This window comes from Astyanax mexicanus, chromosome 10 (genome assembly GCF_023375975.1).
Source record: "Astyanax mexicanus isolate ESR-SI-001 chromosome 10, AstMex3_surface, whole genome shotgun sequence".
In the NCBI taxonomy this organism is placed as follows: domain Eukaryota; kingdom Metazoa; phylum Chordata; class Actinopteri; order Characiformes; family Acestrorhamphidae; genus Astyanax; species Astyanax mexicanus.
Genome location: NC_064417.1, coordinates 5,228,409 through 5,256,368, shown reverse-complemented (window position 1 = coordinate 5,256,368; position 27,960 = coordinate 5,228,409). Strand labels below are relative to the sequence as shown.

At 37.1% G+C, this 27,960-nt stretch overlaps 1 protein-coding gene across 1 annotated transcript in view; it reads left to right on the top strand.

The window, feature by feature from the left end:
* The window catches only part of syt9b (synaptotagmin IXb), a 58,672-nt gene extending 38,084 nt beyond the window's left edge, over positions 1–20,588 (top strand). Inside the window, exons 4-7 of the mRNA XM_022683818.2 lie at positions 9,968–10,088; positions 11,139–11,310; positions 15,058–15,187; positions 19,662–20,588. Of these exons, the coding sequence (XP_022539539.1) occupies positions 9,968–10,088; positions 11,139–11,310; positions 15,058–15,187; positions 19,662–19,733 (495 nt within the window). The 3' untranslated portion in view covers positions 19,734–20,588. The remainder of the gene's footprint in view (positions 1–9,967; positions 10,089–11,138; positions 11,311–15,057; positions 15,188–19,661) is intronic.
* Positions 20,589–27,960: the final 7,372 nt, after the last annotated feature.

Genomic DNA, 27,960 nt, shown 5'->3' with positions numbered 1-27,960 from the left:
CAAAGAAATTCATCATTTTAAAGTGGTCTCTTGTTTTTTTTTTTTTTTTTTCACAGTGTCATCAGTGAGTTCTAGTTAATTACACCCATGTGAATTCATTCATTAAAAGTCTGAAAGTCTGAATGAGTTTTTTAAATCTTTCTTCATCATGCCCAAAATGAGCTAATCTCACTTTAGTCCGGTGAGAAATCATGTTCTGGAGATTCTGTCACCTTGAAATTGAAGCTAATCAACAAATCAATGCTGAATAGTGAAAACACCCTGGGTTTACAGTAACTAAACCGTCCATGGAGATCAAAGAAACGCCTTGGGTTTGTTTTAATATTATATATACTTTGTGTTTGTTATTTCTTGTGCATCGTAATTAATGTCTAGGGAAAGGCCCACTATAAATAATGCTGCGTCTCTTTGGCAGCGTCTTTCCCATTCAGAACACCACCCTCATTAGCAGAAGGGTTGAAAGGGTCCACTCTTTTGCAACAAATTAATCTGGAATTGGAGCGTTCATTTTCTACGACAATACGACAAGTCCTGCCTGCTTCGTTAGGATGACAAATGGGGAGCCGAACATTGCAGAAAACCTGGGAAGGTTTGGTAAGTGGGAAACTTCCAACACTTCCAACAGTTGGGCTCAACCGTTCTGCTCTATCTGAGGAATGAGTATTAACCCTTTGAACCCGAGGCTCTTTGGGTGTGTTTTTTCTTCGTTTTTGTCTGTTCCTCTTTCAGGTCTTATAACACAGTAATTACAGTATATCAGACAGACACATGCCCTGATCTCTTTTACTCCAGAAGACATACGGCTGCTCAAAAATAGAATCATTTAAAATGTAAAAGGAAGCAGAATTGTTATATTTTCCTGAAACTGATCATGTTTTGGTCCAAATTTTACCAAGCACCTGTTTTTTTTGTTTGTTTTTTTTTACTTATTTTTGAATGTATAGACTCAAAAATGGTAAGACTAGAGTGTTTATGAAGAATTGAAAGCATAAACTTATTGATGATACTTCATTACATGGATAATTAATTATTACTTTGATAAAATACATGGAGAAACGGCATCAGGCAGATTTATTTCTCTTGATAATCAATAATCACACCTCTAGGATACATGTAGATACTAAACACCTGACACTCAGAGCAGCCTATACCTTTCAGTATTTTAATCAGGACACACAAAGAAAACTATATACAAAAATGTAAACTTTTTAGTCTAAATTAATGAAAAAAAAGTTTAGTGCAAAATAACTACTGAGTAAAAATGAGCAAGTAAAATAAAAACTATATAAAGTAGTGCGCACCCCATACCTAGCTTTAGTTTGAGTAAAGCAGGTAGTTTCACACTTTTTCTGTGGACACTTTTGAGTCTGATATTTACTGATATTATTTGGTTTGATTGAAACATCATATAAATATCTTTGAAGCACTAAAGGTAAATAATATTGGTTGGGGAAGGAGATTTTTCCCTTTTTTAGGTGTTTTTCTCAAAGGGTTTCTTGTAGATTTATAGCTTTACCACACTGGGATGTCACTATCACTATTTTTAGAAAGAGTAAATTCTGCCCTTTCTAATCATATATGGATTATGTTTATATGTGAAGGGATTCCTGAGTAATTAAGCTGAGAAAACAAGGTGCAATTTTGGATGGAAAATTCGCCTGTAGGGTTCTAAGGGTTAATGCATTAATTCAAGCAAATCGATTTGTTGTAGAGTTGTACAATGATGTGTCCAAGCCAGGTGACATTTCCTCTACGTGCCTTGTTCTCAGCCCACCCTGCTCATGTTCCTGAGGCCCGGACCGGCACCTGGGTTTATAAAACAAGTTAAAACGATTGAAGCACTCACTCTCTTTAGTGCGAGAGAGACATTAAGGGCTGGACCCTGCGAAACCACCCATTCCTCTCAGCCCAGCTAATTCAATTACGCCCTTCCATCTGTAGACTATAGGATAACAGTCGCCTCCATTCTCATAAGCACTTAAATCAAGTCAGTGGTGAAATTATGGTCACTTGTGCGCTGTCAATGAAATTACAGCGCAGTTGTGAAGAGGTTCAATATGGCTGAGAGAGAGTGGAGGCGGTCTATCTTGTGCGATTATCCGGACGCACTCGTCCCCTCGGAGTGCCTTCAACCTTCCTGCACTCGTCCAAGAGCCTCTTAAAGGGATACTTCACCTGAAACGTGCTGACATGGCTAACAGTGAATGAGTGATAATAAAGACCCAGTTAGCAATGGCTAATTGCCATTGATTTTAAGGTATGTTAGTGCTTTTAGGCTAAGTGTTACTTAAAGAACAGTAAGGCTAGATTATAGATTGAAACATGGTGAGGAATTGGAAAAATGACAATAGAAACTGAAAGTCATCAAACTTTCCATTTGACATCATGCATTTTTCCAGCAACAGTTGGCTAAAACACAATCATACAGTGTTACAATAATGGCAATACGACAGTTAGTTGTGGTAATGATGATAGTTCCTACTAGGGGTGTGCCATTTCGTATCATACGCGATAATATCGCCAACATTTTTGAGGATCGTGAACGATATAATACCCTAAAAATATTGTGCCATATCACCCACCCCTAATTATCACATCATGGTACTACTTTTTTACTGTTTTTAGCAAAAGAAAAAAAATCACACTGTTCCCATTTCCCATTATATATCTACTATAGACTATATACTAGAGATTATATCTGTACAGTATCATTTATTTTACTTTAATCCTGGATATATGGCGATACTTGGAGTGCATTATTATTAGTATTATTAATATTCTGGATCATTGACTTCTGTTACAAATCTGATCAAATTCTTGTATTTTTTAATATCTCAGGCAGGGGTGTGACATAAATATCGTATGCAATAATAAAATAATTTGTCAAAATTGTCATTTTGTTGCAGTAGTGTATTCTTGAAAAAAAAATTGTTAATTTATATCGCCAAGAGTATCGTTATCGTAAAAATAAAATACCATGAAATATCGTGATATTATTTTAGGGCCATATCGCCTGCCTCTAGTTCCTACTATCATTTTTACCACATCTATCATAACAAAAAGGCAAAAAGACAGAACTAGGACTGTAAGTTCCATAAGATTAAGACCAGTTGGTCTTTGATAGTCAAGGACGTTGGAAAGATTGTAATCAAGATGAAAAATACCCTATATTGCTAGGCCAGCTTGTTTAGCAGCTAATGACCGACAGAGCGTAATTAGTACATTTGATTTTGGTCATGCTTGGTCTTGTTTGACATGCTGTTTATCTAGTGGCGTAATTATTGGTCTTGCTGGTTGTTCTGGTGGTCAAGCTTTGTCATAATGGTTGACTAGTATGGTCAGGCTTATCGTCATGTTTTAGTCCTTAATGTATCAATGTATCAATTATGTAATAATGTATCAATTATTACATAATTACTAAGATCTACATACCTACTGGAGAACTACTTACCAGATTTTTCGGACTATAAGGTGCATAGGGGATTAAAGGGGTATTAATAATTAAAACTGTCATTATACACAACGGGGAGCCATTGAATCCCATAGGCACAGTGCAAAAACGCTTTGTCTCCAATAGGTGGCACAGGCAAAGAAGATGTCCACACAAATAATCCCAGCGATTATGCATTATGCAATATGCATTAGTACACACATTATCAGACACCAATATTATGTTAATATTATGTGTTGTTATTATTAAAATAAAAGCTTAGGTATATATATTTGAACAGTTAATATAGGGTATTTTAAGCAGAAAGTAAGGTGGCTGGTAAAAGTGGACCCTTCTAATTCTGCATTCCTTGCCACTGGGGGGGTACCTAAGTAACAAAACTGTAATTCCTAAAAAATAAAAAATTGGCCATAAAAAAAGTCGCCACCAAAAATAAGGTCGCACACTCTAATATTTTATTGGACCGTTTTTAGCTTTGATTGCTGCATGCATTCACTGTGGCATTGTTTTAATACGCTTCTGCAATGTTACAAGATTTATTTCAATCCAGTGTTGCTGGATTAATCTTTCACCAGGATCTTGCAGCAGCAGCATTGATGATGGTAGAGTCTGACCAACCGCTGCACAAAGCAGCTCTTCTCCATCCAGCACATCCCAAAGATTCGCTTTCAATCCATGTGTAAAAATGATGATCTCATGCTCCCTGAACCCTAAACTCTTCCACAATTCCAGCCCCATGAATCCTGGCATTGTCATGTTGGAATATGGCCGTGTCATCAGGGAGGAAAAAAGTATTCCATTGATGGAATAACCTGGTCTATATTCAGTATATCCAGGTAGTCAGCTGACCTCATTTTTTTTCAGATACTCACATACTGTTGCTGAACCTAAACCTGCAGACCAACTGCAGCATCAACCAACCCCACATCATTTACTTACTTAAATCCAATTAGTGACTTTTTTTTTTATCAGGCGGTGTATTAAATAGCTAAATTAGCCAAGTTAGCTACATAAAGTAAAATCTGAATCAAGCCATATAGCTTTAGCCTTGCTAACTTCAGTTATAGGCCTGCTGTCCTCATCTGTTGAGTCATTTCTGTCGTAATCCCTTCTGCCTGCAACTAACTTCCACTTCCAGCTCAAGCTACTCGGTCTCAGTTGGGTGGTAATGAACGCTGCTTCCAGCCCGGTAGGCACAGTCGGGGGACCTGCTCCGATAATGAGCCTCTCTCTGCGGCTAGCTCCCCCCTGACCTTTCAGTACTGAGATAATAAATGAAATCTCCCGCAGAGAGAGAAACCTGCGGGTCCTGAACCGCCCTGAACCACCCAGAATGGCACCCATTTATCTCTGTGGCCCTTAGAGCTCTGCAGATTCACACAGGTACAGAGACTGAATGCACTGAGCAGCAGTCAGCCCACTGAGAGCTGTTAGCAGAAGTTGGCTTTTTGTGATGATCTTAAATGTGATATATGGATCTTTTGGATGATTAAAGGGACACTTCAGTCGATTGTTAAAATTTAATGAGAGTTGTTTAGTCCTGAGTGTATAAATAATGCCGTTCAGAAACTGCGGGATTAGCAGTATGGATGCACCATAATTCCATCATTAGAATTCAGGACCTGCAATAGGCAAATAGTCACTTACTCTATCTAATATATACACTATATAATGGCAAAATATTAATGATATTATATAATGTAAAATATAATAAAATAGGTCAGTGTTAGAGAAAAATATAGCGTTTATTTCTTTAGATTACAAATACAGCAAAATAAGCAAAATGTAGATATTTAAGAGCAGTAGTCAAACACCATGTTAACATTATTTATATACTAAAAAATATACTATAGTAAAAAGGTTATCAGTAACAGAAAATGATCAAATATGTAGACTGATAGGAGCTGATTTCTATATCAAACAAAACTGTCAGCAAATGGAATATATATTTAATAGGCAAAATAACAAGTAAAAAGCAACTGATAATTGTTTCACAAAATTGGTTGAAAGGTGCTCATATATCATAACCACCAAAACATAAGCTAAAACCAATCTAAAAAGGCCCCACATTGAGCGCCAAGTGGGACAGCAGTCTAAAGCGCTAACACTGTGATCGAGAGATTGCTAGTTCGAATCCCGGTCATGCAGCTTGCCGTCAGCTGCTAGAGCCCAGAGAGAGCTCAATTGGCCTTCTTTCTGCTTTCTCTGGGTGAGTACATACCCTCATCTCTCCTAGGGTGATGTGGATCAGCACAGGGCGTCTGTGAGCTTATGTATCAGAACCGAGTCGCTGCGCTTTCCTCCGAAGCAGTTCGAAAATAATGTGTCGCAGGAGGCATGTGCTATCCTGTCTTTATCCTTTATTTTGTTGTGGCACCGCTTGTGATTGGGGATAAACAGCTAAGTAACAAATTGGGAGTAAATGGAAAAATGTGAATACATTTAAATAAAAAAGGCTCCAGATCAAGCATTAAAAATAATAAAAAATGATAACTATGCAAAAGACATACCACTATTTTAATTATTTTATCAATATTCCATTCAGTGAAAGTTTCTCTGCATTGCTGAGTGACGTAATGCCTTAAGGTTAGCAGCGAGTGATCTTCAGTTCAGCATCACAGATCAAATTCAGCCTCAAGATCTCAATAAAAGGGCCTCCATAACAATTAGCCTTTGGTACATGAGTGCATTAAGATGGTTCCGAGTGATCAGACGCTTAGTAATAGTCATGGTACGGCCAGTCTACGCTCTTGGCAATATTACCATCCAGTCTGGAGTGGAGAGGAGTGTTTTCCTTTGACATATATCAATGCATAATTGAGAGCGCATGGAAGTTCTGGCAGCTGTGTGGTTGAGCAAGGCCTGGCTGCATTAGAAAGCCATTTATGCTATGAGCACGAGAATTTATGACTTATGTATGGTTTAATGACTTATGACTCAAGCCCCTCCCATCCGGCTGTGTGACTGGTGCACAGATAGAGGCAGGAAACGTACTGTATGCAGCTGGAGAACCTATAGCTTTACAGTAGAGCTTTACGAATAACTGGCGGTGAGTCTTTCACGTCTCACATATGGAGGAATTTTATTCCACTCTTATTTGCAGAATTGTTTTAATTCAGACATATTGGAGGGTTTTCAAGCATAAACATCCTGTTTAAGATTATCCACAGCATCTCAATCTCAAGACTTTGACTAGGCCACTACAAAACCTGCATTTAGTGGGTTTTTTTTTTGTTTGTTTGAGCCATTCAGAGGTGGATTTGTTTGTGTGCTTTGGGTCATCGTCCTGCTGCAGAACCCAAGTATGTCTGAGCTTAAAGTCACTAACATTCTAATTGTTGAATCATTAGCACTGATCTTAACTGAGGCAGATGAGATCTGTAGTTTTTTTTAGATGTTTCATAATGGGATGGATTTGGGTAGCATTCGAGTGCAGCAGAGGTTGTTGGGTTTTTTGTTTTGTTTTTGTCAGTGCAAACAAGTAAATCATTTAAAAAATATATTTCAAATCCAAACCAAAAAGAAATTTCTAGCCACATTGGAGGGGTTTTTATTGAGTATGAACTGCTTGTTTAAGATCATCCACAACATCTCAATCTCAAGACTTTGACTAGGCCACTGGTGTGCTTTGGATCATTGTCCTGCTGCAGAACCCAAGTATGCCTGAGCTTAAGATCACACACTCTCTTATTAATGAATCATTAACAATAATATCAAAAATAATTAAACTTTAACTAAGGGAAGTGAGACCTGCAGTTCTTGTTTTTTTCTGCAGTTGAGTTCAGTTCTGCAGCTGTGTTTTTTGGGACCTCCTGGATGAGTTGTCCATGCCCTTTTAGAGTAATTTCAGTAGGCAAAAAGTGGGTATGTTCCTACTCTTTGCTAAGAATTTAGAACCAGTTGGTTTAAGAGTTTAGCTATGATGGACTTTATTATCACACAATGTGATGCACATCGAGAAAGGAAAACAAATTATTTTCTTTTTAGTATAAAATGGGTTTGTGTGTTATTATTATTTTATTTTTTGGTAACTGGAAACTGTCTGACCTGCAATAGTAAGATTAGTATTTTGATTAGATTAGATTAGATTAGATTAGATTAGATTAGTCGTAACTACATGATTCCTTATGTGTTCCTCCATAGTCTGAATAATTTTAGCAATACAGGAATTTACCTTGTAGGAAAAAATAATAATAGAAATATTGAATATTGAGAGTCCAACCTTTGACGGCTATTGTAGATTTGTTTTGCTACATTACATGATTTTTATGCTAAATTCTTATTTTTGTACATAATTATTATCATTATTATCATTAAAAATAGACACAAGTATATTTATCAATGTTATATCAGTGTTTTTTTTCTTCATATCACCAATAATATTATCGTCCAAAAAATACATATATATATATATATAGAAATAGAATTAAATTATTGTAGGGTCATAGAGTTATGTTATGGCATCGCTCTGCAGCAACTCTGTTTTTTAATACTGTTATTTCCTCATCTACAATAAAACATTTTAAACTAAAGCTAGATGTCACTCCAGAATATGAAGAAGCAGACCATGTTCTCGCCCCTTAATGTCCCTCCAGAAATTTTAATCCCAGCATCAATTCATTACAATACTGTACATGATAACACAACATATGTTCAGTTCAATTCTAGGTGCAATCTAGATACTATCCAAGAAGTCTTGAGTTGGTTCATTTATCTCAGCATTTTCTCAATAAAAAAATATATTAAAAAAAAAGAAAATAAACCAATGTAAACTGAATTATTGTGACGCTGTGGTGTGTTCTTGTGAAAATTGTGCTATTTTAGGGAAGGTGTTAATTAGAGAGCAGGTCTCCACTTGAGGGTGAGAGAAGGAAAACTAGAGCAGGGAGAAACAGGATTTTCCCTACTGGAGGAACGCCTCCCGAACCGCCTAACTGTTCCCACAATGCCTCCTGCTCCTTTTAACCCAGTCCAAATCCCCACCCATCAGAGTCAGCAGCAGGAACGTCCTGCGTCCTCAGAACCTCTGGAGTTTCTCAGTGCGATTAACAGCAGCTGGGTTCTGTTTGTACCGCAATCAGGAAACGCATCTGGCTGATTTCTGACACTTTCCAATGAAAGTGTTGGAGAATGCTGTTAGATTCCCAATGCTGATAATAAACTGAGAGAAAACCTGAAATACAGCTTGAGCATGTTCTGCCTGGAGCAACATCTCCTTTATTATCATCCAATGTGCATCTGCAAAGATGGATCTTTACATTTTGGACCTGATAAGAGTATTTAAAATTAGGCCTGAATTTTACAATCAAAATTGGAAAAAGGGTCAACGAATACTTTACAACAACTGTTCATTTATAAATGCTCTGGAAAATAAATGTGAAAAATAACTATAAGAGAATTATAAGAGAAAATAAGAGACCCCTTAAAAACTATGAGTTTCTTTGATTTTAACAAATTGAAAACCTCTGGAATATAATCAAGAGGAAGATAGATGATCACAAGCAATCAAACCACCAAACTGAACTGCTTGAATTTTTGCACCAGGAATAAAGGCATAAAGTTATCCAAAAGCAGTGTGTAAGGCTGGTGGAGGGGAACAAGATGCCAAGATGCATAAAAACTGTGATTAAAAACCAGGGTTATTCCACCAAATATTGATTTCTAATCTCTTAAAACTTTATGAATATGATCTTGTTTTCTTTGCACTATTTGAGGTTGTTTTAGCCATTTCTCATTTTCTGCAAATAAATGCTCTAACTGACTCAATATTTTTGTTTGCAACTTGGGAGAAATGTAATTGGCTTTATAAATTGTGGAGAAAATGGAATAAAAATCTGAAGGCAGCTGTTTACACACGATTAGAATTGTTATGGAAATTAAACAACCATATCATGGTTAACTGCATTCACATACAATGAAATCTGAAAGTGTTTAGTGTTCTTTAGCTTGTGCACTGATTTATTTGTAAAGCTGTGCCGCCTGAGGGCCTGAAGATCCCCAGCATCTAATATTAAAGCTCATTCTTGTCCTTTTTTGTGTAAAAGATTTCTCCAGATTCTTTTAATCTTCCAATGATGTTATGTTCTGTAGATGGCAGGAGGATTAAAATCTTCTCATTTTTTTACGTTAAGAAAAAAATTCTGAAATTGAAACTTTAAAAAAAAAATTAGATGTATTTTTTGCAGATTCATAGTTAAAAAATTTTTCTGATTGTTTTTTTTTTTTTCTGATTGTTTATTAATACTTATTTTTCTGCCTTTTCTTGTACCCGTCTTTTTCTTGCTGCCTTCTAAGTTCCAAATGAGTTTCACTTCCAACATCTGAAATATATTCTGTGTTCTATTTTCAAATTTTTAGATCATTGCATTTGTATTTGTATTATATTTTATTTGCATGTATTTTACATTTTAAACACTGTTTTGGAGTTGGAGTTGTATTTTCAGAATGCTGTTTATTTATTACTAGAAAACTGATTATAAAACAGAAATATTCTTGTTTTTTGTGCTTTTACTGCAGGATAATGTGGACTTGGGCGACCTGATGTTTTCGCTCTGCTATCTTCCAACTGCTGGCCGACTGACTATTACAATTATCAAGGCCAGAAACCTAAAAGCCATGGACATCACAGGAGCCTCTGGTATTAAAAGTCTTCCTTTTAATCCTTAATAAATTAGATGTATGATTATGATTACTAATACATGGAATTTGAGGCTATTTTTAGTAAAATATAAATAATTACAGTATTAATGCATTTCTACATATGGAGGAGCATTAGGCTAACTTATGCTCTTCTTCACTACTCACTCCCTCAACAGTCCAATCTAGAACTGTGCCCTAAATTTTATAAATTGCCTTGAGATAGAACCATTAAAGTAAACACAATTTAATTTAGTAACTCGTACTTCCTTTCTGATATAAGTAGCTATAAAGTTCTAAATCTAAATTTAGCATCTGGCTAACAAACAGATCCATCAGTGTATCACCTATTCTTTTAGGAATTCATTATGAATGAAAATCTACTGTACATGGGATCAATATAATCCCGGACGAGCCCCAAATATTGTAATCCCAAACCCTAGACACATGGGCCCTTTTTAGCAATCTGTAGGTGAGATGTCAATTATGGTTGCATTATGGGTGTGTTTTGGGTGTAACGTGAAATAAAAATCATTGTGCCAGTTGCCATTCCCTTTAAGAGCCAGATAAGCTGTGACTTTGGCCCATTGGTATATTAACAGCTAAGTGCTTTTGTGCATCTCAGCAGAGGATACTGACCTAACTGTTGACTGTTGTCATGGTTTTAATCAGTCAGTGGCACAACTGTATTTCCCTTTGTTTCCAGCCCACCACGTCCAATGGGGGTTGTTTAAAAGCTCCAGCAGCACCGCTGTGTTTGATTCGTTTAAGCCAGCAAATAACACACTAACACCTCATACACAGTACTACAAGTTAGACACTGGCAAAATAATAGGTGCTCTGTGGCGGTCCTGTGGGGTCTTGACCATTGATGAACAAGGTGAAAGAAGGGCTACATAAGGACGGTCTGGTGACGGTCTGTAACTCTAGAACTATGATTTTAAGGATTTTTTTAAGGATTATAAGGATAATGGGTGTATAAACAAGGATGGTAATAATGGTACGCTTGATCTTTGTATCTAATTCTGTAATGTTTTTGGTTGTGTTTCAGATCCCTACGTAAAAGTCTCTCTCATGTGTGACGGACGGAGACTGAAAAAGAGGAAAACGTCCACCAAGAGGAACACACTCAACCCAGTCTACAACGAAGCCATAGTTTTTGACGTCCCTCCAGAAAACATAGACCAAATAAGTCTTTTAATAGCAGTGATGGACTATGATCGGTGAGAAACACGTCTTTCCCCAGTTAAGCAACCAATATACTTTTAATGTACTTGGAGAATGGAGCTGAGAAATATTTTGTTTAGACTGGAGAGAGATGTTTTTGTTAGAGCTTTGGGTCAGAAGTCAGAACGGAGGAGGCGTCTCATTTAAAAATGAGATCTTTTGCATTTTGGCTGAACGCATTTAGAATCAGTCTTTTAACATAAAGGGAAAGAGGAGCAGAAATGCACTTTATATTCTGCTTGCTTGAGATACAAATATTATTTATAGTGTGATTGTAGACCGAGTACGTTTTAAAGAACACTGGCCGTGTTGTATGCACTTGCTGTAAAAGATAATCAGATAATGGGCTGAAGAAGAATGTTGGACAATGAAACTGAAACACCTGGTTTTAGACCACAATAATTTATTGTGGTGACGGACAGTTCTGGTGGAAACAGGAGAGTTGAGGTGCACATTGAATTCTGCCGTGATTTGATCAGCCGTGGTTTTATGTTTTTTGGATACAATCCGGGTTAGCACCCGAACATCACTTTCAGACAGCTTCCTCTTACAGCGTCCACAGTTAATCCTGTTGGATGTGGTTGGTCCTTCTTGGTGGTATGCTGACATTACCCTGGAAACCGTGGCTCTTGATACATCACAAAGACTTGCTGTCTTGGTCACAGATGCTCCAGCAAGACGTGCACCAACAATTTGTCCTCTTTTGAACTCTGGTATGTCACCCATAATGTTGTGTGCATTGCAATATTTAGAGCAGAACTGTGCTCTTATCCTGCTAATTGAACCTTCACACTCTGCTCTTACTGGTGTAATGTGCAATTAATGAAGATTGGCCACCAGGCTGCTCCAATTTAGCCATGAAACCTCCCACACTAAAAATGTTTCAGTTTCATTGTACAACCCCTGTAGATTGCAGTTGTACACTGCAAGTGTGATTGCAGAGCTGGCTGGTATCTTTGGTGGTGGATATGGTGTTGCTACGTGGTTGCTAGGTAGTTGCTAAGGTGTTGCTAGGTGGTTGCAATTACACTAATAAAGTAGAGAAAAGATAAAGAGAAAAAGATGGAGGCAGGGGGGATTTAGGAAGGAAAGAAACAGAGTAGGTGTTATCTTCCGTTAATAGTGAATGTTTCATGAGATGATATAATCTGCCAAACACTGTTACCCTCCCGTCCACTGCAGACCTCTCAGCCTCCCCACAGTGCACCCTGGCTCAACACACATTAAAGTCTCAATCAGGAGCTGCTGCGAGTAGCCGGCTAGTTTTCAGAGGAGATCAGCTCTAAGATGCTGCATCCTGGGACGCTAAAGAGCTTTTCCGAAGTAGTCCCGGGATACTCGAGAATAGGAAGCTTCTGTAGCTGCGCTGGTATTTAAAGTCTTGGTGGCCTTAAAAGCTTGTAGCAGCTTCCCTCTCCTGATGTCCTCGCAGTGTGAGCTATAGCCAAGTCCACCCATTGTTCTGTTCTGGAGGCCTCTGGTGAAATGAAAGACCCGAGGAAGCTTCATCAGCTGTCACACTGAATGCAAAGTTACTTTTTTTAAAGTTCTGACTACATGACCATGATATTTTATAGTCTATAAAAAACTATTTAAAATGATCTAAAATTGTGTCTTTATAGATTAACCAAAAATCAAATCCTGCCAACAAATTTGAGGGGTTATTTAATGGGAATCATTAAGGATTATATTTTCTGTAGTAACTTAAAACATGATCAGGTTGTATCACCAGATGTCGAGAAAACATGCTGAGTTTAAGCACTGGTAGCTCTCGTCAGCAGAGCTTCAGCCACTATTTTTTTTATTATTATTTTATTATTGAACAGTGTGCAGTATGTCACAGAAATCTGTCCAATGCCATTCCCCCAATTCCATTTCCACACTCAGGATTGCCAGGTATAGACAACAGCATGGAAAAAAACTGTGTATTGCAACCATTAAAAAAAAAGCAAGCGAGCTGGCTATTTTTTCAGCTGAACAGGTAATCACCGAGATTCAGTAATGTTGCTGAACATAGCTGGGTCACTTATCATCACATCACCACTAGATAAAGACTAAGGATGGACATTTTGGGCAGAGTAAGGCTCGTCGTAGCATGAGCTTTGTGCCTAGGGATAAAAAGTAAAACTCTCTCCAGTGTTTGGAAATTGGACTCCTGTAGCCATTTTACAAACTTGCTCACATTCATTACTGATTGTTCCTTTAAAGATTCTACTCTGACCCAACCAGTGGATTTAAAATCTGTTTTAATTTAGTCTTGTTAATTTACTTCAGCTGGTTATTAAAATAAATCCACTCACTCAAACCAGGGGTGTCCAGTCCAATCTTATCCACAAAGGGCCAGTGCCCATGCAGACTTAATTCTAAACCACTGGCAGCAAAACCTCATTTCACTTGTTCGATTAGTTGGTCAGGCTTCAAACAACTGATGGCATGTGCTTCTGCTTAAATGGATTGAAAACCTGCAGCCAAACCTGCCATTTGTGGATAAGACTGGACACCTAGAGATATAAGTGCTTTCAGTAAGTGAAAGACTGAATAATTTATACAGAACAATAACTTTATTCAAATTTATTTTAAGTCATATTGCAGTGTTTCCACAAGGGGTATCATATTAGTATAGTTTTAAAATAATCAGTTTGATCTGATGTATGGTTGCTAAGAAACTAAAGAAGTTTAGCACTGACCACGCCCCCTTTTGACATTAAACTTAATAGCCCGCCTCAGAATCATACGCTAGATGATCCTCATTCAAGTAAGTTATAGCTGTTGAGGCACATTTGGCTCTAATTAGGACAATTCTTTTTATATATGGCAGCCATATTTTATTTTATATTTTTTACAATTTTACAGATTCAAGCCTTTAAAATGCCTGCTGAAACCTGATTGGCTGATGGTGTCTGGAATTTAAAATGTATATATCAATTAGATCATATGTAATACATGGGGCTTACCGAAGATCAACTTTACCGGAATGCATGACAGTTATTTAAATTTGACCACGCCCCCTTTTTATAGAAATGCTTATCAAATTTGACCGCCTACCTCATTATCATGTCTTAAATCAGTCCGTCATGTTTTGTTCATGTTCAATAAGCAATCAAAAAAGCTGTTAAAGTAAATGAAGCTTTTTTGAAAAGCAGGGCAAAATTGAATTCATGCAACAATAAAAGAAAGAAGCAAAATGAATGAAAACTTTGGTATTTGATTTTTGTCCTCCAGCCATGTTTTATTTTGTTCATGTTCAGCCAAAAATGTTCATTTTAGTGCATCCCCTCTATACTAAACTATAGTGACACTGATCTGTAGGCATAACAAGATAGACAGTCAAATGCAACAGCAGGATCAATTATAATCCCTGTTTTAAGTGCAAAACAATTTAAAGCAAAAGACAGTCTGATTTAGAGGCCAAACCAATCAAAATCATCATATATTGCAGGGATGGGATTTTGTAAAAAAAAAAAAATCATAAGTTTTGCTTATTTTGCAAGACAAATCTCATTAAGAAACTTAATAATTATATGTATATATGTATATATCTGACTGCAGTCTTACTAAGATAGGACCTGATGTTCTTCAGAAATATTAGTTATTTCCTGTATGTAATATAGCCAGTTACCTCCAATGGTTTTGCTAGCCTTATCCAGATCATAGCATTAGCATTTTACCACAGTCACTCGTGTACAGTCTATAATCCCGAACGGAATCTTTAAGAATATAAATATCTCTTCTTCTATCCACAGCGTAGGCCATAATGAGATTATCGGCGTGTGTCGAGTGGGGAACACGGCAGAGAGCCTGGGCCGAGATCACTGGAACGAGATGTTGACGTACCCACGCAAGCCCATCGCACACTGGCACCCGCTCATAGAGGTACACACTTACCAGTCTAATGGGTTACCATTGTATTTACATCTAAACTAGCTATACCAAACACTGCTCCTGAAGCCTAAAAAAAAATAGATTTCCCAGACGGACTTAAGGAGCATTTTTGTGAATGTTGTTTCCTGATCTGATATTATTTCAGTTTAATAAGACCAAAAAGATTTAAAGTGTTTTTGACTTGTAAAGAAAATGATACGCTTGCCTGACCCACCCCAATGCATGCACCAACCAATGTGGCTAAGCAGACAAATGGAGAACATTCTGACCATATTAAAGGATTTAGGGTTCAGTCACAGTCTAAGCCACTGGCAACAAAAGACACTCCTACACAGAAAAGTAAGTACAGATTTGTACTTAAAAGAGTACAAAGCTTGTCGCTGGGGCTGTACCTTATATTGAGGTACAAAAAAGTACCTTTCAGTGAAAGTCCCTTTTTGTACCCATGTGTTTTGTGCCAGTAAAGATTATAGAAATGATAAACATTATCATCAACTAAATATGGCTCAAAAACTTGATGATCCAAAATTGTCTGGCTTTCAAATAAAAAATGTGCAATTAAAATATATATTGTTTATTAGTGCAGTGATACAGAATACTGAATGTACCCTTTGGCTGCAGGTTAAATGGTACAAATCTGTACTTATTGCTGTTAGAAATTACTTTGTACTTCAGAGGGAACAAATCTGACCCTGTAAAGACCAATATGGTACCTTTGAGGGTACAATTATGAAGAGTGTACCTTTGAGTACAAAAAAGTACTCATATCGTACCTCTGTTTTTTAAAGTGTAAGTGAAAATGGCCAGAGGTTGCAGGACCCCATTAATGTCCTACTGCCAAATTACCTGTAATGAAGACTAAAGGTGATATGGCACCCCACACCATGACTAGTGCCTACATATACATAGTTGTTGGTCGTCTCCAGCGGGACAAAAGTGGGACATATCTCTAAAGATAACCTCATGCCATTTTGAGTCACTCCATGACAGTCTGGAATGACAACCGACCAAGTTTCATTCCTGTTGGTTGAGTATCCTTTTCCATTAAAGTTAGAACATGCGTGGGGCATCCCTTAAAGAGTGTGGATGTGATTTCTGCCTGAGTCACTTGTTTGTTCATATGGACAATCTAACACCCACTATTAGGCCTTTCTCAAAATACAGAAATTCGCATTACCTTGCTATAAGCACACAAGCCAGTGATCAGTCTCACTCACAAGATCTCAATGGGATGAGTTGTGCTGTACACTGTAAACCCAGAAGTTGTTGAAATGATTTAAATGTCTTTTACATAGAATTGGATATTTCTAAACAATACTCAACTATTTTGAGTTAGTTGAACATTCGTGGGCACATTTACACTTAAACTGAGATCTTTGAGTCGAATCAACTTATAATAACTGAGTTTAGTCTGCTGCCATTAACAGCTTCTTTTCCATTGGCTTCTGTCACAATCTATTTGCATACTAGGTGTGTCCAACAGTTTCTGACTAACACTCACCATCAGTGTGTAGTGATTCACCCGGGGCTACCTTAGGTAAACTTGTAGATCACATATTATGATTAAATACTTGGTCTCTGTGTTGTGGGCTGTAGATCAAGCATCATTTACTGAGCTGCAGTAACTCTGTGTTCTCACTGTGCTCTCAGTACTTTTAATTCTTTACTGTTTTCTTTCATCTACTTTTCTATGAGTATTTAAAAATAGTTGAATGAAACCAGAAAGAAGACTAAATACAAGTTCAGGAAAATATAAATTTTAAATATATATATATATATATATATATATATATATATATATATATATATATATATATATATATATATATATATGTATGTATTCGTTAAGTTCACTGTACCTAAAAATGATATTACATGAACTTAAAATTTATTAGGTAATCGGTTACAACAAAAGTTTTGAGTTTAGTCAACTTATCAGGTTTTACAGTGTGTGAACGACAAGCGCTGCATATACAGAATTCAGTATGAAAACATCTTAGCATGGAACAGCAGTGGAGACAATGTGTTTATAGCTGTAGTAATTATCTGGGTAATAAATCAGGTTAAACTGCACCTGAACAGCTGTTTAGCTAAAACATGAGGAATATATTTGATAGTTGGGTCGGATCAAGCCCAGATCACTTTCTCACCACAAACAAACCACTCCGGAGTGTTAAGGGGTAGCAAATAGTGCTGGTGTGAAAATGCATTAGGAGCACTGAAATCTGAATTTTTTCTGTTTTCTTGTGTCATTTTCTTTGTTTTCTCAAAGCAGACTGGAACATATGGTGTATTTATTGACTGAAAATGTCAAAAACCAGTGTGCCAAGTGTGATATAAAATGATGAACACCGTGTGCCATATGGAAGGTGTATGACTCAACTGAGACGCAAATGCCAGTGTGTGTGTGTTTACCTCCGAGATGTTTTAGATGAGCACAGACCCACGAGGATGCTTTTCAAGAACAAACATGTCATATTTTCATCTTTTCAAGTTTTCCAGCCTTTTTGTGAACATTGCTTTCTTAGTAAGAGTAAGAGCGAGCCCTGTGAAGCTCAATAATTCAAATCCCCGGCCATTCCAGCCAAGGCTAAACACTCTGAACCTGCGCATTATATGGTGAGAACAGGGGCTTTGTTGGCAGATTTGTCCTTAAAGAAGTAGAGAAATGAACACACACTTCAGACTGAGCTTATGAAAAAGCTCACCTCAGACCAGACGGCCAAGAGCAGTCAGTCTGAAGCCAGGCAGAGGAAGCAAACTCAATCAGAGACCTTATTCGCTCCCCTAAGAGAAGCCGTGGAGGAAGTGCGAGCATGGGCGTGTCCTGTAAGACTGAGAGCTGATTTTAGATCAAGGCTGAAACGACACCCGCTGGGAATGTCCAGCACTGAGGAGCTCATTTTATAAAATGGATTTAAAAAGCCATAAGCTGATAATTATCAACCAGCTCCTCACCTTCTCAGACTCATTTCATAACGGGGAATTAGATTAGATTAAAGCTCATGAGCACGTGTTCTCAGTGACGACACAGCTGGGGGAACGGTGGATCTCTGTACCAGAATCTTCCAGTCATCACCATTGTCTTGACTAGAATATACAGTAATTGAAAAGTTACTTTATTTCAGTGCTTCAGTTCAAAATATGAAACTGATCAATTACATACAGTAGATGTATTACAAACAGAGTGATCTGTTTTAAGCTTTTTTTTAATTATTATTGATGATGATTATAGCTCACAGACAATGAAAACACAAAAATCAGTGTCTCAGAAAATTAGAATATTGACCAATTGGTACTTTTGGCAGTGCGGGCAGTGTGCCAAATCCTGATGGAAAATGAAATCCGTATCCATAAAAGTTGTCAGTAGAGGGATACATGAAGTGCTGTAAGATTTTGACTTTAGACTTGATAATAAAACACAGTGGATCAACACCAGCAGATGATGAACATGTCTCTCCAAACCATCACTGATTGGTGGAAACTTCACACTAGACCTCAAGCAGTTTGGACTGTGTGTCTCTCTACTCTTCCTCCAGACTCTGCTCCCTTGATTTACAAATAAAATGATGTAAAATTTACTGATGATCAGTGATGGTTTGGAGAGACATGTCTGTCATCTGCTGGTGTTGATCCACTCTGTTTTATTATCAGGTCTAAAGTCAGTGCAGTTTTGTTTTCCCACAAAATCTTACAGCACTTCATGCTTCCCTCTGCTGCTGACAACTTTTATTAAGATGCAGATTTTATTTTCCAGCAGAACTTGGCACACTGCCCACACTGCCAAAAGTACGAATTGATCTTATATTATATTAAAATCTTCTAAAACACTTACTTTTGGGTTTTCATTGGGTGTAAGCCATAATCATCAATAATAAAATAATAATAATTGTTTTGTTCCATGTTTGATATACTATTACTTGTAATTTTTTAATGATGTTTTAAATGTTTGCCAATGTATCATTTCAGTATCAGCATTGAGATTTTTAATGCAAGGCAAGGCATACAGTAGCCTGTTTTTTACCATTACCATTACCATCACCGCAAAATAATAGGTGTATATTTTTTGTAAATAAAGCACAGCTTCTACCAGAAGATTTAATAGCATTATAAATGCTTATATAAAAAAAAACTGCTTATATTCTAAATATGCACAAAAACATTGTATTGAACATCTGGATCTGAACATACTGTAGAGTATGTTGTACCATTATATATATATATATATATATATATATATATATATATATATATATATATATATATATTTTTTTTTTTTTTTTTTTTTTTTTTTTTTTTTTTTGGTTAATTTTTTAGTTTTTAAAAGCTGAAAAGGAGCCTCTAACTGCTATATTTGACCAGGGCAACATAGACCTACAGCATAGATGTGTGTCTCTATAACTGTCCTGGCTTTACCCATCTATCCTAACCTAACCCCTCCTCTCACCTCCTCTCTCTGTTCCAGTGGAGTGGTCAGGGGAACACGAGTGGAAGTCACGGCTCCTGCAACTCCCTCAAGGCTCCTCCATCACCCTGAAGGATGCGCTGAACCCCGGCTCAGAGGAGAGCAGCAGAGCCCGGATCACAGTGTTGGGGGGAAAACAAGGGGAAAAGTGAGAAATCTCAGTGAAAGGTCACTAGAAAAACGTGTGCACACACTCGATCAAGCGGCGCACACCCGGGACTTTTTTCCAGAAGGTGATGAAGAGTGTCTATTCTACTGCATGTCAAAGTGACTGTGTTCGAGTAGCCTACTGTTTAAGAATTAAAAAGTACAAACGAACAAAACTGGAAATCGGGGAAAAAAACAAAAACGCAGTTCCAGTTTTGTTTAAAACTCTATTTGAGAGGTAAGTATTTTTGACATGGTCATGTTTTTTTCTGTATCTGTATAACACATTGTAATACTTCTTTGATGTTTCAAGTCCAGTGCATGGGATCTATTTTGTGTAATTTTGTTCTTACAGTGTAAAATGTCTATTATTATGTATGAAAATACATAAAGTACAATAGCAAAGTTGTTCGTCCATGATTACTGCACATCAACATCAGAGTGAAGGTCAGTGGTCAAAGACGAGTAACCCTCAGAACCCTACAGATGGATTTTCTGTCCAAAATTGCACCGTGTGTTTTCAGCTTACTTACTCGGGAATCCCTTCACACATAAACATAATCCATACATGGTTAGAAAGGGCGGAGCTTACTCTTTCTAAAAAATGCAATGACATCCCATTGCGGTAAAGCTAAATCTACAAGAAACCCATTGAGAAAAACACCTTAAAAAGTGAAAAATCTCCTTCCCCAACCAATATTATTTACCTTTAGTGCTTCAAACATATTTATATGATGTTTCAAACCAAATAATATCAGTAAATAAAGACTCAAAAGTGTCCACAGAAAAAAAGTGTGAATAAACTACTTGCTTTACTCAAACTAAAGCTAGGTATGGTGTGCGCACTACTTTATATGGTTTTTATTGTACTCGCACATTTTACTAAGCATTTATTTGGCACTAAACATTTTTATTTATTTAGACTAAAAAAGTTACATTTTTGTATATAGTTTTCTTTATGTGTCCTGATTAAAATACTGAAAGGCATAGGCTGCTCTGAGGGTCAGGTTTTTAGTATCTACATGTATCCTAGAGGTGTGATTATTGATTATCAAGAAAAATAAATAACTCTGCCTGATGCTGTTTCTCCATGTATTTTATCAAAGTAATAATTAATAAGCCATGTAATGAACTATTATCAATATTTATATGCTTTCAACTCAAGAACACTGTAGTCTAACCATTTTTGAAAAGATATCTTAGGTGTGAATATATTTAAAGTCTATACATTCAAAAATAAGTAAAAAAAAAAAAAAAAAAGAAAACAGGCGCTTGGTAAAATTTGGACCAAAACATGATCAGTTCCAGGAAAATAGAACAATTCTGCTTCCTTTTACATTTTAAATGATGATATTTTTGAGCAGCCGTATGGCTTCTGGAGTAAAAGAGATCAGGGCATGTGTCTGTCTGATATAATTACTGTGTTATAAGACCTGAAAGAGAAACTGAGAAAAGCTAAGAAAAAACACGACAGAACAACCTAGAGTTCAAATGGTTAACTTTAATTACGCAAAAATACACAAGAGAGAGTGCTATAAGGTGGAATATTGGCACTGCTGTGCTGCAGTCACTGGCACAAGGCTGCAGGCAGAGTACTGTAGATCAGCACAGCAGTGTCAATATTACACATTATAAAAACATGCCAATGAATTTTAAGCCAAACCCCCAAAAAATCAGTCTAAGAATTGATACCTCTCTATTCACCACCACTGTAAACAACTCTGACTGTAATAAAGTGTTTTCAAGCAAACTACTCTTCATGATTAAATTATGCATCATATTTCACATTAATTTTTAAAATTCATCTTTTTTTCTGTGTGAAATAAATCATAAAATCATGTTGATTCATGTTGTTAAATCACTACCTGCTGTCGGGGAGAGTGGGGCACAAATGAACGATTTTTGGTTTTGGGAAAGTAATTAAACAGGTTTGGGCACAATTTCTGTTTTTGTTTATAGAATCAATCTGCACATTTTTTTTCCCCCAAAGTTTGGTAAACTGATTAAAATACAAATTAAAATACTGCATGTTGTTTTAGCCAAATGAGATATTCAAACTAAATATTAACCATGTATTTATTTCATTTTTTCCCCAATATAGAAAGCCAATTATCCAATCCAATCACTAGCACCTTCAAAGACTAGTTTACTTCTTCTTGAACATGTTCTCAGATTATTTCTTGATAAAGCCTATAAAACAGTAGCTTGGTCCCGCCACCACATTGGAGAAACTGAAGTACTAGAGCCATTGAGCCAATAGATGTGATTTAGAACATTTTTAACTCTGTTTAGGGATGGTTTATGAAATAAAAAGGTCAACATAAAATATTACACACAGGACTTCAATGCAATGGAATAAAAATAAAACTATTAAATATTTTTTTGGATATGGATAAAATTGATTTATTTGCTATATAGATTTTATGATAGAATATTACTCTTTTTTTCTGTGCATTACAGACAGAAAACAGCATTCCTACATTTTTTTTTCCATCACTGGAGATAATTCAGGTCTGAAAGGGTTAACCCACAGTGCTGTCTCATCACTGAGCTCAGACCAGCTCCCTTCGTTACCCCCTTCCTGTCAACATAAAGCGTGTCATCCGACCCCGACCACACAAAGCCTGTGTGTTCCTCCAATCAGTGGAGGACGGCCAAGGGATGCTCCTGAGGACCCTGAGAAAAGAGAAATGCAATCTGTTCCAAACAATGACTGACAGGTCTTTAATCAGAATCCGGATGAACAGAGGTTTCCTGACGCATGAGGTGACATGGCTGCAGATCCTCCAGAGGAGTCAATGCGTTTAAAATTACACCAGCCCTGAGTATCAGTCACACCCTGAGTCAGCAGGAGGCGGCTGATGAGGGCGGAGGTGCTCCTGCCAGCAGACAGGTGGAGCTTGCAATTACTGACAGCGTGGAGTGATGCCTGATTAGCTTCAGCAAGCAAACTGCTGCTGTCTAAACTCCTCAGGGCTTCCGAAGTTCAGTGTTATATAGACAGAGGTATAACAGTTAACACAGGCATTGACAGGCATGTCAATATTTAGAGAGGTCATCTGTTTAAAATGATCTGGAGGTGGAATGATTACTTGAGTAATTCGAGTTACTCGATTTAAAAAGTTGATCAATTCATTTTCTGTGCCTTGAGTAATCGTTTAATTAATTTTTAAATGCAGAGCACGGAATTTAGCGAGGACTTTTAATGTGAAACAGCGCACTTAGCGTTACGTCACACAGGCACAGGAAGCTAATCTTTTTCTGTGTTTTACAGGAATTCAAGTTTTCACATATTTGTTCAACTTGTGTTGGCTGTTGAATAAAACCGCCTGCCAGATCCACCACAGGTCACACAACTCCTGCCTGACATTAGGAACCTGAACCTGCATGCTACCAGCGCTAAGCTAAGCCCAGCTAGGCCAGCACTTCACTTCACGTGAGCCGTGGGCAGCCAGGCAGGGCGCGTTAAGCTGCATTTCCAGTAAGGGCTTCCTAATAACTTCTCAGGATATTAATTATTTAGCAGAGGCATCTCTGTGAAGTGCAAAGCAGAGCCAAATATGTGCTCTCCTGCTTCGCTCGCTGGAGCTGCTGTGTTGCTAGCAGAGCCAGTGGCCCAGTGGCCTATGTAGCACAGAGCCTGAGGGAGTGGAGGCCTGCTCATACACCCCCCCCCCCCACCCCCCATATCTCTGATCACTTCTGCCTTTTTTATTTCATCTCTTCATCTCCTTAACCCTTCATCATGGTGCTTTCAGAGATCTGTGTTTTTGCCCATTCGAATGTATTAAAATCTGCTACAGGTAGATAAGATCTGTATGTAGCAGAGGAGATGTCTCTACTTCTATCAGAGCAGTGTACCGACAAATCCTCATACCATACAGACCCAGAGTTTTGGATTTGTTGATGATAACCTACTGGATGGTGCGTATCATATTTTAAAAAAAAATTTTTTTGTTTCTAATTTTCCCCCATTTTTCTCCCAATTTACAGTGCCCTCCATAATTATTACCACCCCTGGTTAATAAGTGTTTTTTTTTACTTCTAATTTATTTATTTTTTAATCTAGGACAACAATGCAAAAAAAGAGAAAAATCTAAGCTTTAATTCAAGTGCCTTTATTTTGTGAAAAAAAAATAAAACACACATAAAAAAAATAAATATGTTAAATGATATCATGTGTGCCCCTGGTGTCGGTACTGTTGCTTCTACCAAAAAAATATATATATTTTACGGCATTTACCTTTAACACATTTTAACTAGGGGTGCCAATAATTATGGAGGGCCTGTAGCTAGACCAGTTGTCTCACCTATTTAGCTGCTGTTCAGCTGTATATCACGATATCACTAGTGATGTCACAACACCAGGAGGGTAAAGACTAGCACATGCCTCCTCTGATACATGTGAAGTCAGACTTGTCGAGTATCATCACAGACACTTTGTGCTGATCCACATCCCCCTAGGAGTGATGAGGGGAAAGAGCGCCATCTACTGTACCCACCCAGAGAGAGCAAGACCAATTGTGCTCTCTCAGGGCTCCGGCAGCTGATGGCAGGCTGCATGACCAAAAGTGCATTTTTTAAGACAAATGTCACTTTTTTTGGTACCCTCCAGCTTTAAATAAATGCAACAACAACAAAAAATATAATAATAAAATAAGGTAACACTTTACTTGGATGGTCCATTTTATGTCCTTGTTGATGCTCAACTGACATTCAACTAACACTGAATTGAATGTCCATTAAATGTAACTTAACCCCATGTTGAATGTAAATGATTCAAAATAGAACCTAACCGTGCACCTAACCCTAACCTTAACCTTTAATCAACCATAAAATCTAACCCTACACCTAACCCTAACCCTAACCTTAACCTAAGCTTAAAATCTAACCCTAAACCCAATCCTAAAATATTAAGATAAGCATTTTGGTTAGAGTTGAATGTAGGGTTATATTCAATAGAGAATCAATTACTATCACCTTTTAGTTTTATCTTTTGCATTTAAAAGACATGTAGTTGAATGTTAGCTGAACATCGAAGAGGCCATCAAATGGACCATCCAAGTAAAGTGTTACCTAAAATGAGAATAATAAAAAAGAAATTCATCTGTCATGTGTGTGTTCAAACTGCTGATGTTTTATGTAATAACATAGTCTAAATTTAAGGGTTAATTTATAAAAAGACATTTTTTTAATAGCAAAAGTTGATGTTCCTTTAGAATGATCCAACAATCACATTAAGAAGAGGAGATAAGTGGAGTAAAACACTAAAAATAGCTTCTCTTTTTAAACCTTTTAGCCAGAAATGGGTAATAAAGCACATCATTCCAGTATGATATAACTATATTCTCATTTACTGCTTCTTCCTAATGGGCTATGAGTTACGCTGTGCCTACAGTCGTTGAATTGAGGCTGGCAAGGTGTTGGAGGGGCTCCCGTGTGGGCAATACGCAGGAAGGTTGGGATATTTGACTCTTTATGACCGCATGGCCAGAGGGAACATGATCTTTCACACAGTGGTAAAGAATTATAGGCCAGGCTTTGAATCCTCCTTTCAGCCACTGCTGGATCTGATTTTGCACTCGGCTGATTGATGGAAACAAATGATCCTGAATGGGAAATCAGGGCCCGTCTGACAGCTGAGGATCCGCACGGTTTGCCGAACTCTGCGTGAAGCTGACCACTTGCCCGGAGCATTGCTCATCCAGTTGAATAATGTTTTGTGGCTCGGTTAAATGCAGCTCGTAGAGTGTGGGTAATACCGACAGAAAAACCATTCGGGTTCAGCTTCTCACTGAAGCAGATAAGAGTGTAGAGTCATGTCGTGTGGGAGAGAAACATTCATAGTTCCTGATGAATTTCCTCCTACACACCTTTTTTTAAACGCAGGATATATTTATCTTCCGCTTTTACTGATGATAATTACAGCCATGTTGAATAATGTCTAAATTAGCAAATGAGTGTTTTTGTGCAGCTGTGTCATCTGCCAAAAGTGCTCGTAAAAAACATCCAGCATTCAGCATTCTGCCTGGATTTAATTTCTCACCTTTTAATAGAGTCAGTGTTTTATTTTACACACTATGATGTCATTAATCTACAGCCCTGACTTTAATTAATGCATGGCCACGACTTATTAAGGCATGAGAATGAGATCCCACACGTTAATAAGTCACGGCCATGCACAAGGATCTCGTTCCCACACATTAATAAGTCGTGACCATGTCTTAGCATTTCATTCACATGCCTTAATGCCTTAAGTTATGCTCATGCATTATTATTTTTTTAACATGATGTCACCTGAGGGGCTTTTACTTTGGAATCTATATAGTTTTTTGCTTCTTTTTGTATGAAATCTTATTTTTTGTTGTTGTAACTTTTGGCACATAATTAACTAAAATAAACTAACTATGAATTAACTAATGAACAGTATTTTTTTTACACAATATACTGTCATTAATCTACAGAGCCCCTAAGGTGACATCACGTTAAAAAAAAAAAAAAAAAACATGAGCATAACTTAAGGCATTAAGGCATGTGAATGAAATTCTAAGACATGGTCATTATAATAATACATAATAATACATAATAACATAATAATAACACATAATAACATAATAACATAATAATAATAATAATAATAATAATAATAATAATAATAATAATGCATGGTCACAACTTATTAAGACATGAAAAAAAGACCCTAAGACTTTGCTGGGACTTATTAAGGTGTGGCAACGAGAATCTAATGTGTGGGAATGAGTTAATTAAAGCACTAGAATGAGATCCTAAGACGTGGAAATGAGATTTAATAATTGAATAAAATTTTCTCATTCCCACGTCTTAATTAGTCATGGCCATGCCCTAGAATCTAATTTCCACATCTTGATAAGTCATGGCCATGCCTTAGGATCTCATTCCCATGCCTTAATAAGTCGTGGCCATGCCCTAGGATCTCATTCCCAAGCCTTAATAAGTCGTGGCCACGAATTAGGATCTTGTTCCCATGCCTTAATAAGTCATAGCTATGCCTTAGGATTTCATGCCTTAATAAGCCGTGGCCATGCCCTAGGATCTCATTCCCAACCCTTAATACGTCGTAGCCACAAATTAGGATCTTGTTCCCACGCCTTAATAAGTCGTAGCCATGCCTTAGGATTTCATTCCCATGCCTTAATAAGTCATGGCTTATTATTATTTTTTTATTTTTTTTTAACATGATGTCACCTTAGGGGCTTTTACTGTGGGAATCTCTAATTTGCTTTTGTTTCATTTTGTTTCGTTTTTTGCTTCTTTTTGCATGTAATCTGATTTTTTTTTTTTTTTTTCGTAAAACTTTTGGCACAATTTTTTTTCAAATTAATTAATAATTATTAAATAAACTAAGACAAAAAACTCTTTGGTAGAAAAATCCCAGTGTGAGCACCTTCAAGCAGTTATGCAGGCAATATGATACTTTTCAAAATGATATGATCAATTGTGTGAACAGCCAGCAACTCCTTTAGTGAAAAAACATGTGTCAGCTTTGCGGTGTATTTAGGTCTATTTTGGCCATTAGACTTGCTTCTTGAGGCTCTTCTGGGTGTTCCTATTATGTGTTAATATGGAACATTTTAAAGTACAGGAATTAAGCAATTTGCACGCATCTGTTTGCCTCTCTTGTGCTTTCAAACTCTTTAATTTACCTTTAACACAGCTGACATGCATTCCTGTAAGTCCCTGTGGTCTAGGCTGACCTAAATGTCCACATACAGTCATATTTAACTCAGGTCACTGACTCACTGAAACACATCTATCCGGCAGAGTTTTAGCCTTAATTCAGCAGATCAGAGAAGAGTCTATAAAGATTAACAATGCAAGATGTTGTATCTCCAGGAGTAATTCAAGCAGAGGTTAAAATGCTTGAGAGTCAGTAAATTGGACAAACTGCTTTCCATTAAAACAAGGCATTTCTCACAAATAGATTTATATCAGGGGTGTCCAAACTACGGCCCGCGGGCCATTTGCGGCACGTTTCCTTTTTTGGAGCGGCCCGCGAGGTATTTTAGAAATAGAAAGAAAGTTGTCCCGCTGTTAAGCAGGTTTTTATAATGTGAGATTCAAAGTTTGAACGCTAGGTGTCAGAGTGAAGTTGTAGCGCAGAAAAATGGACCAA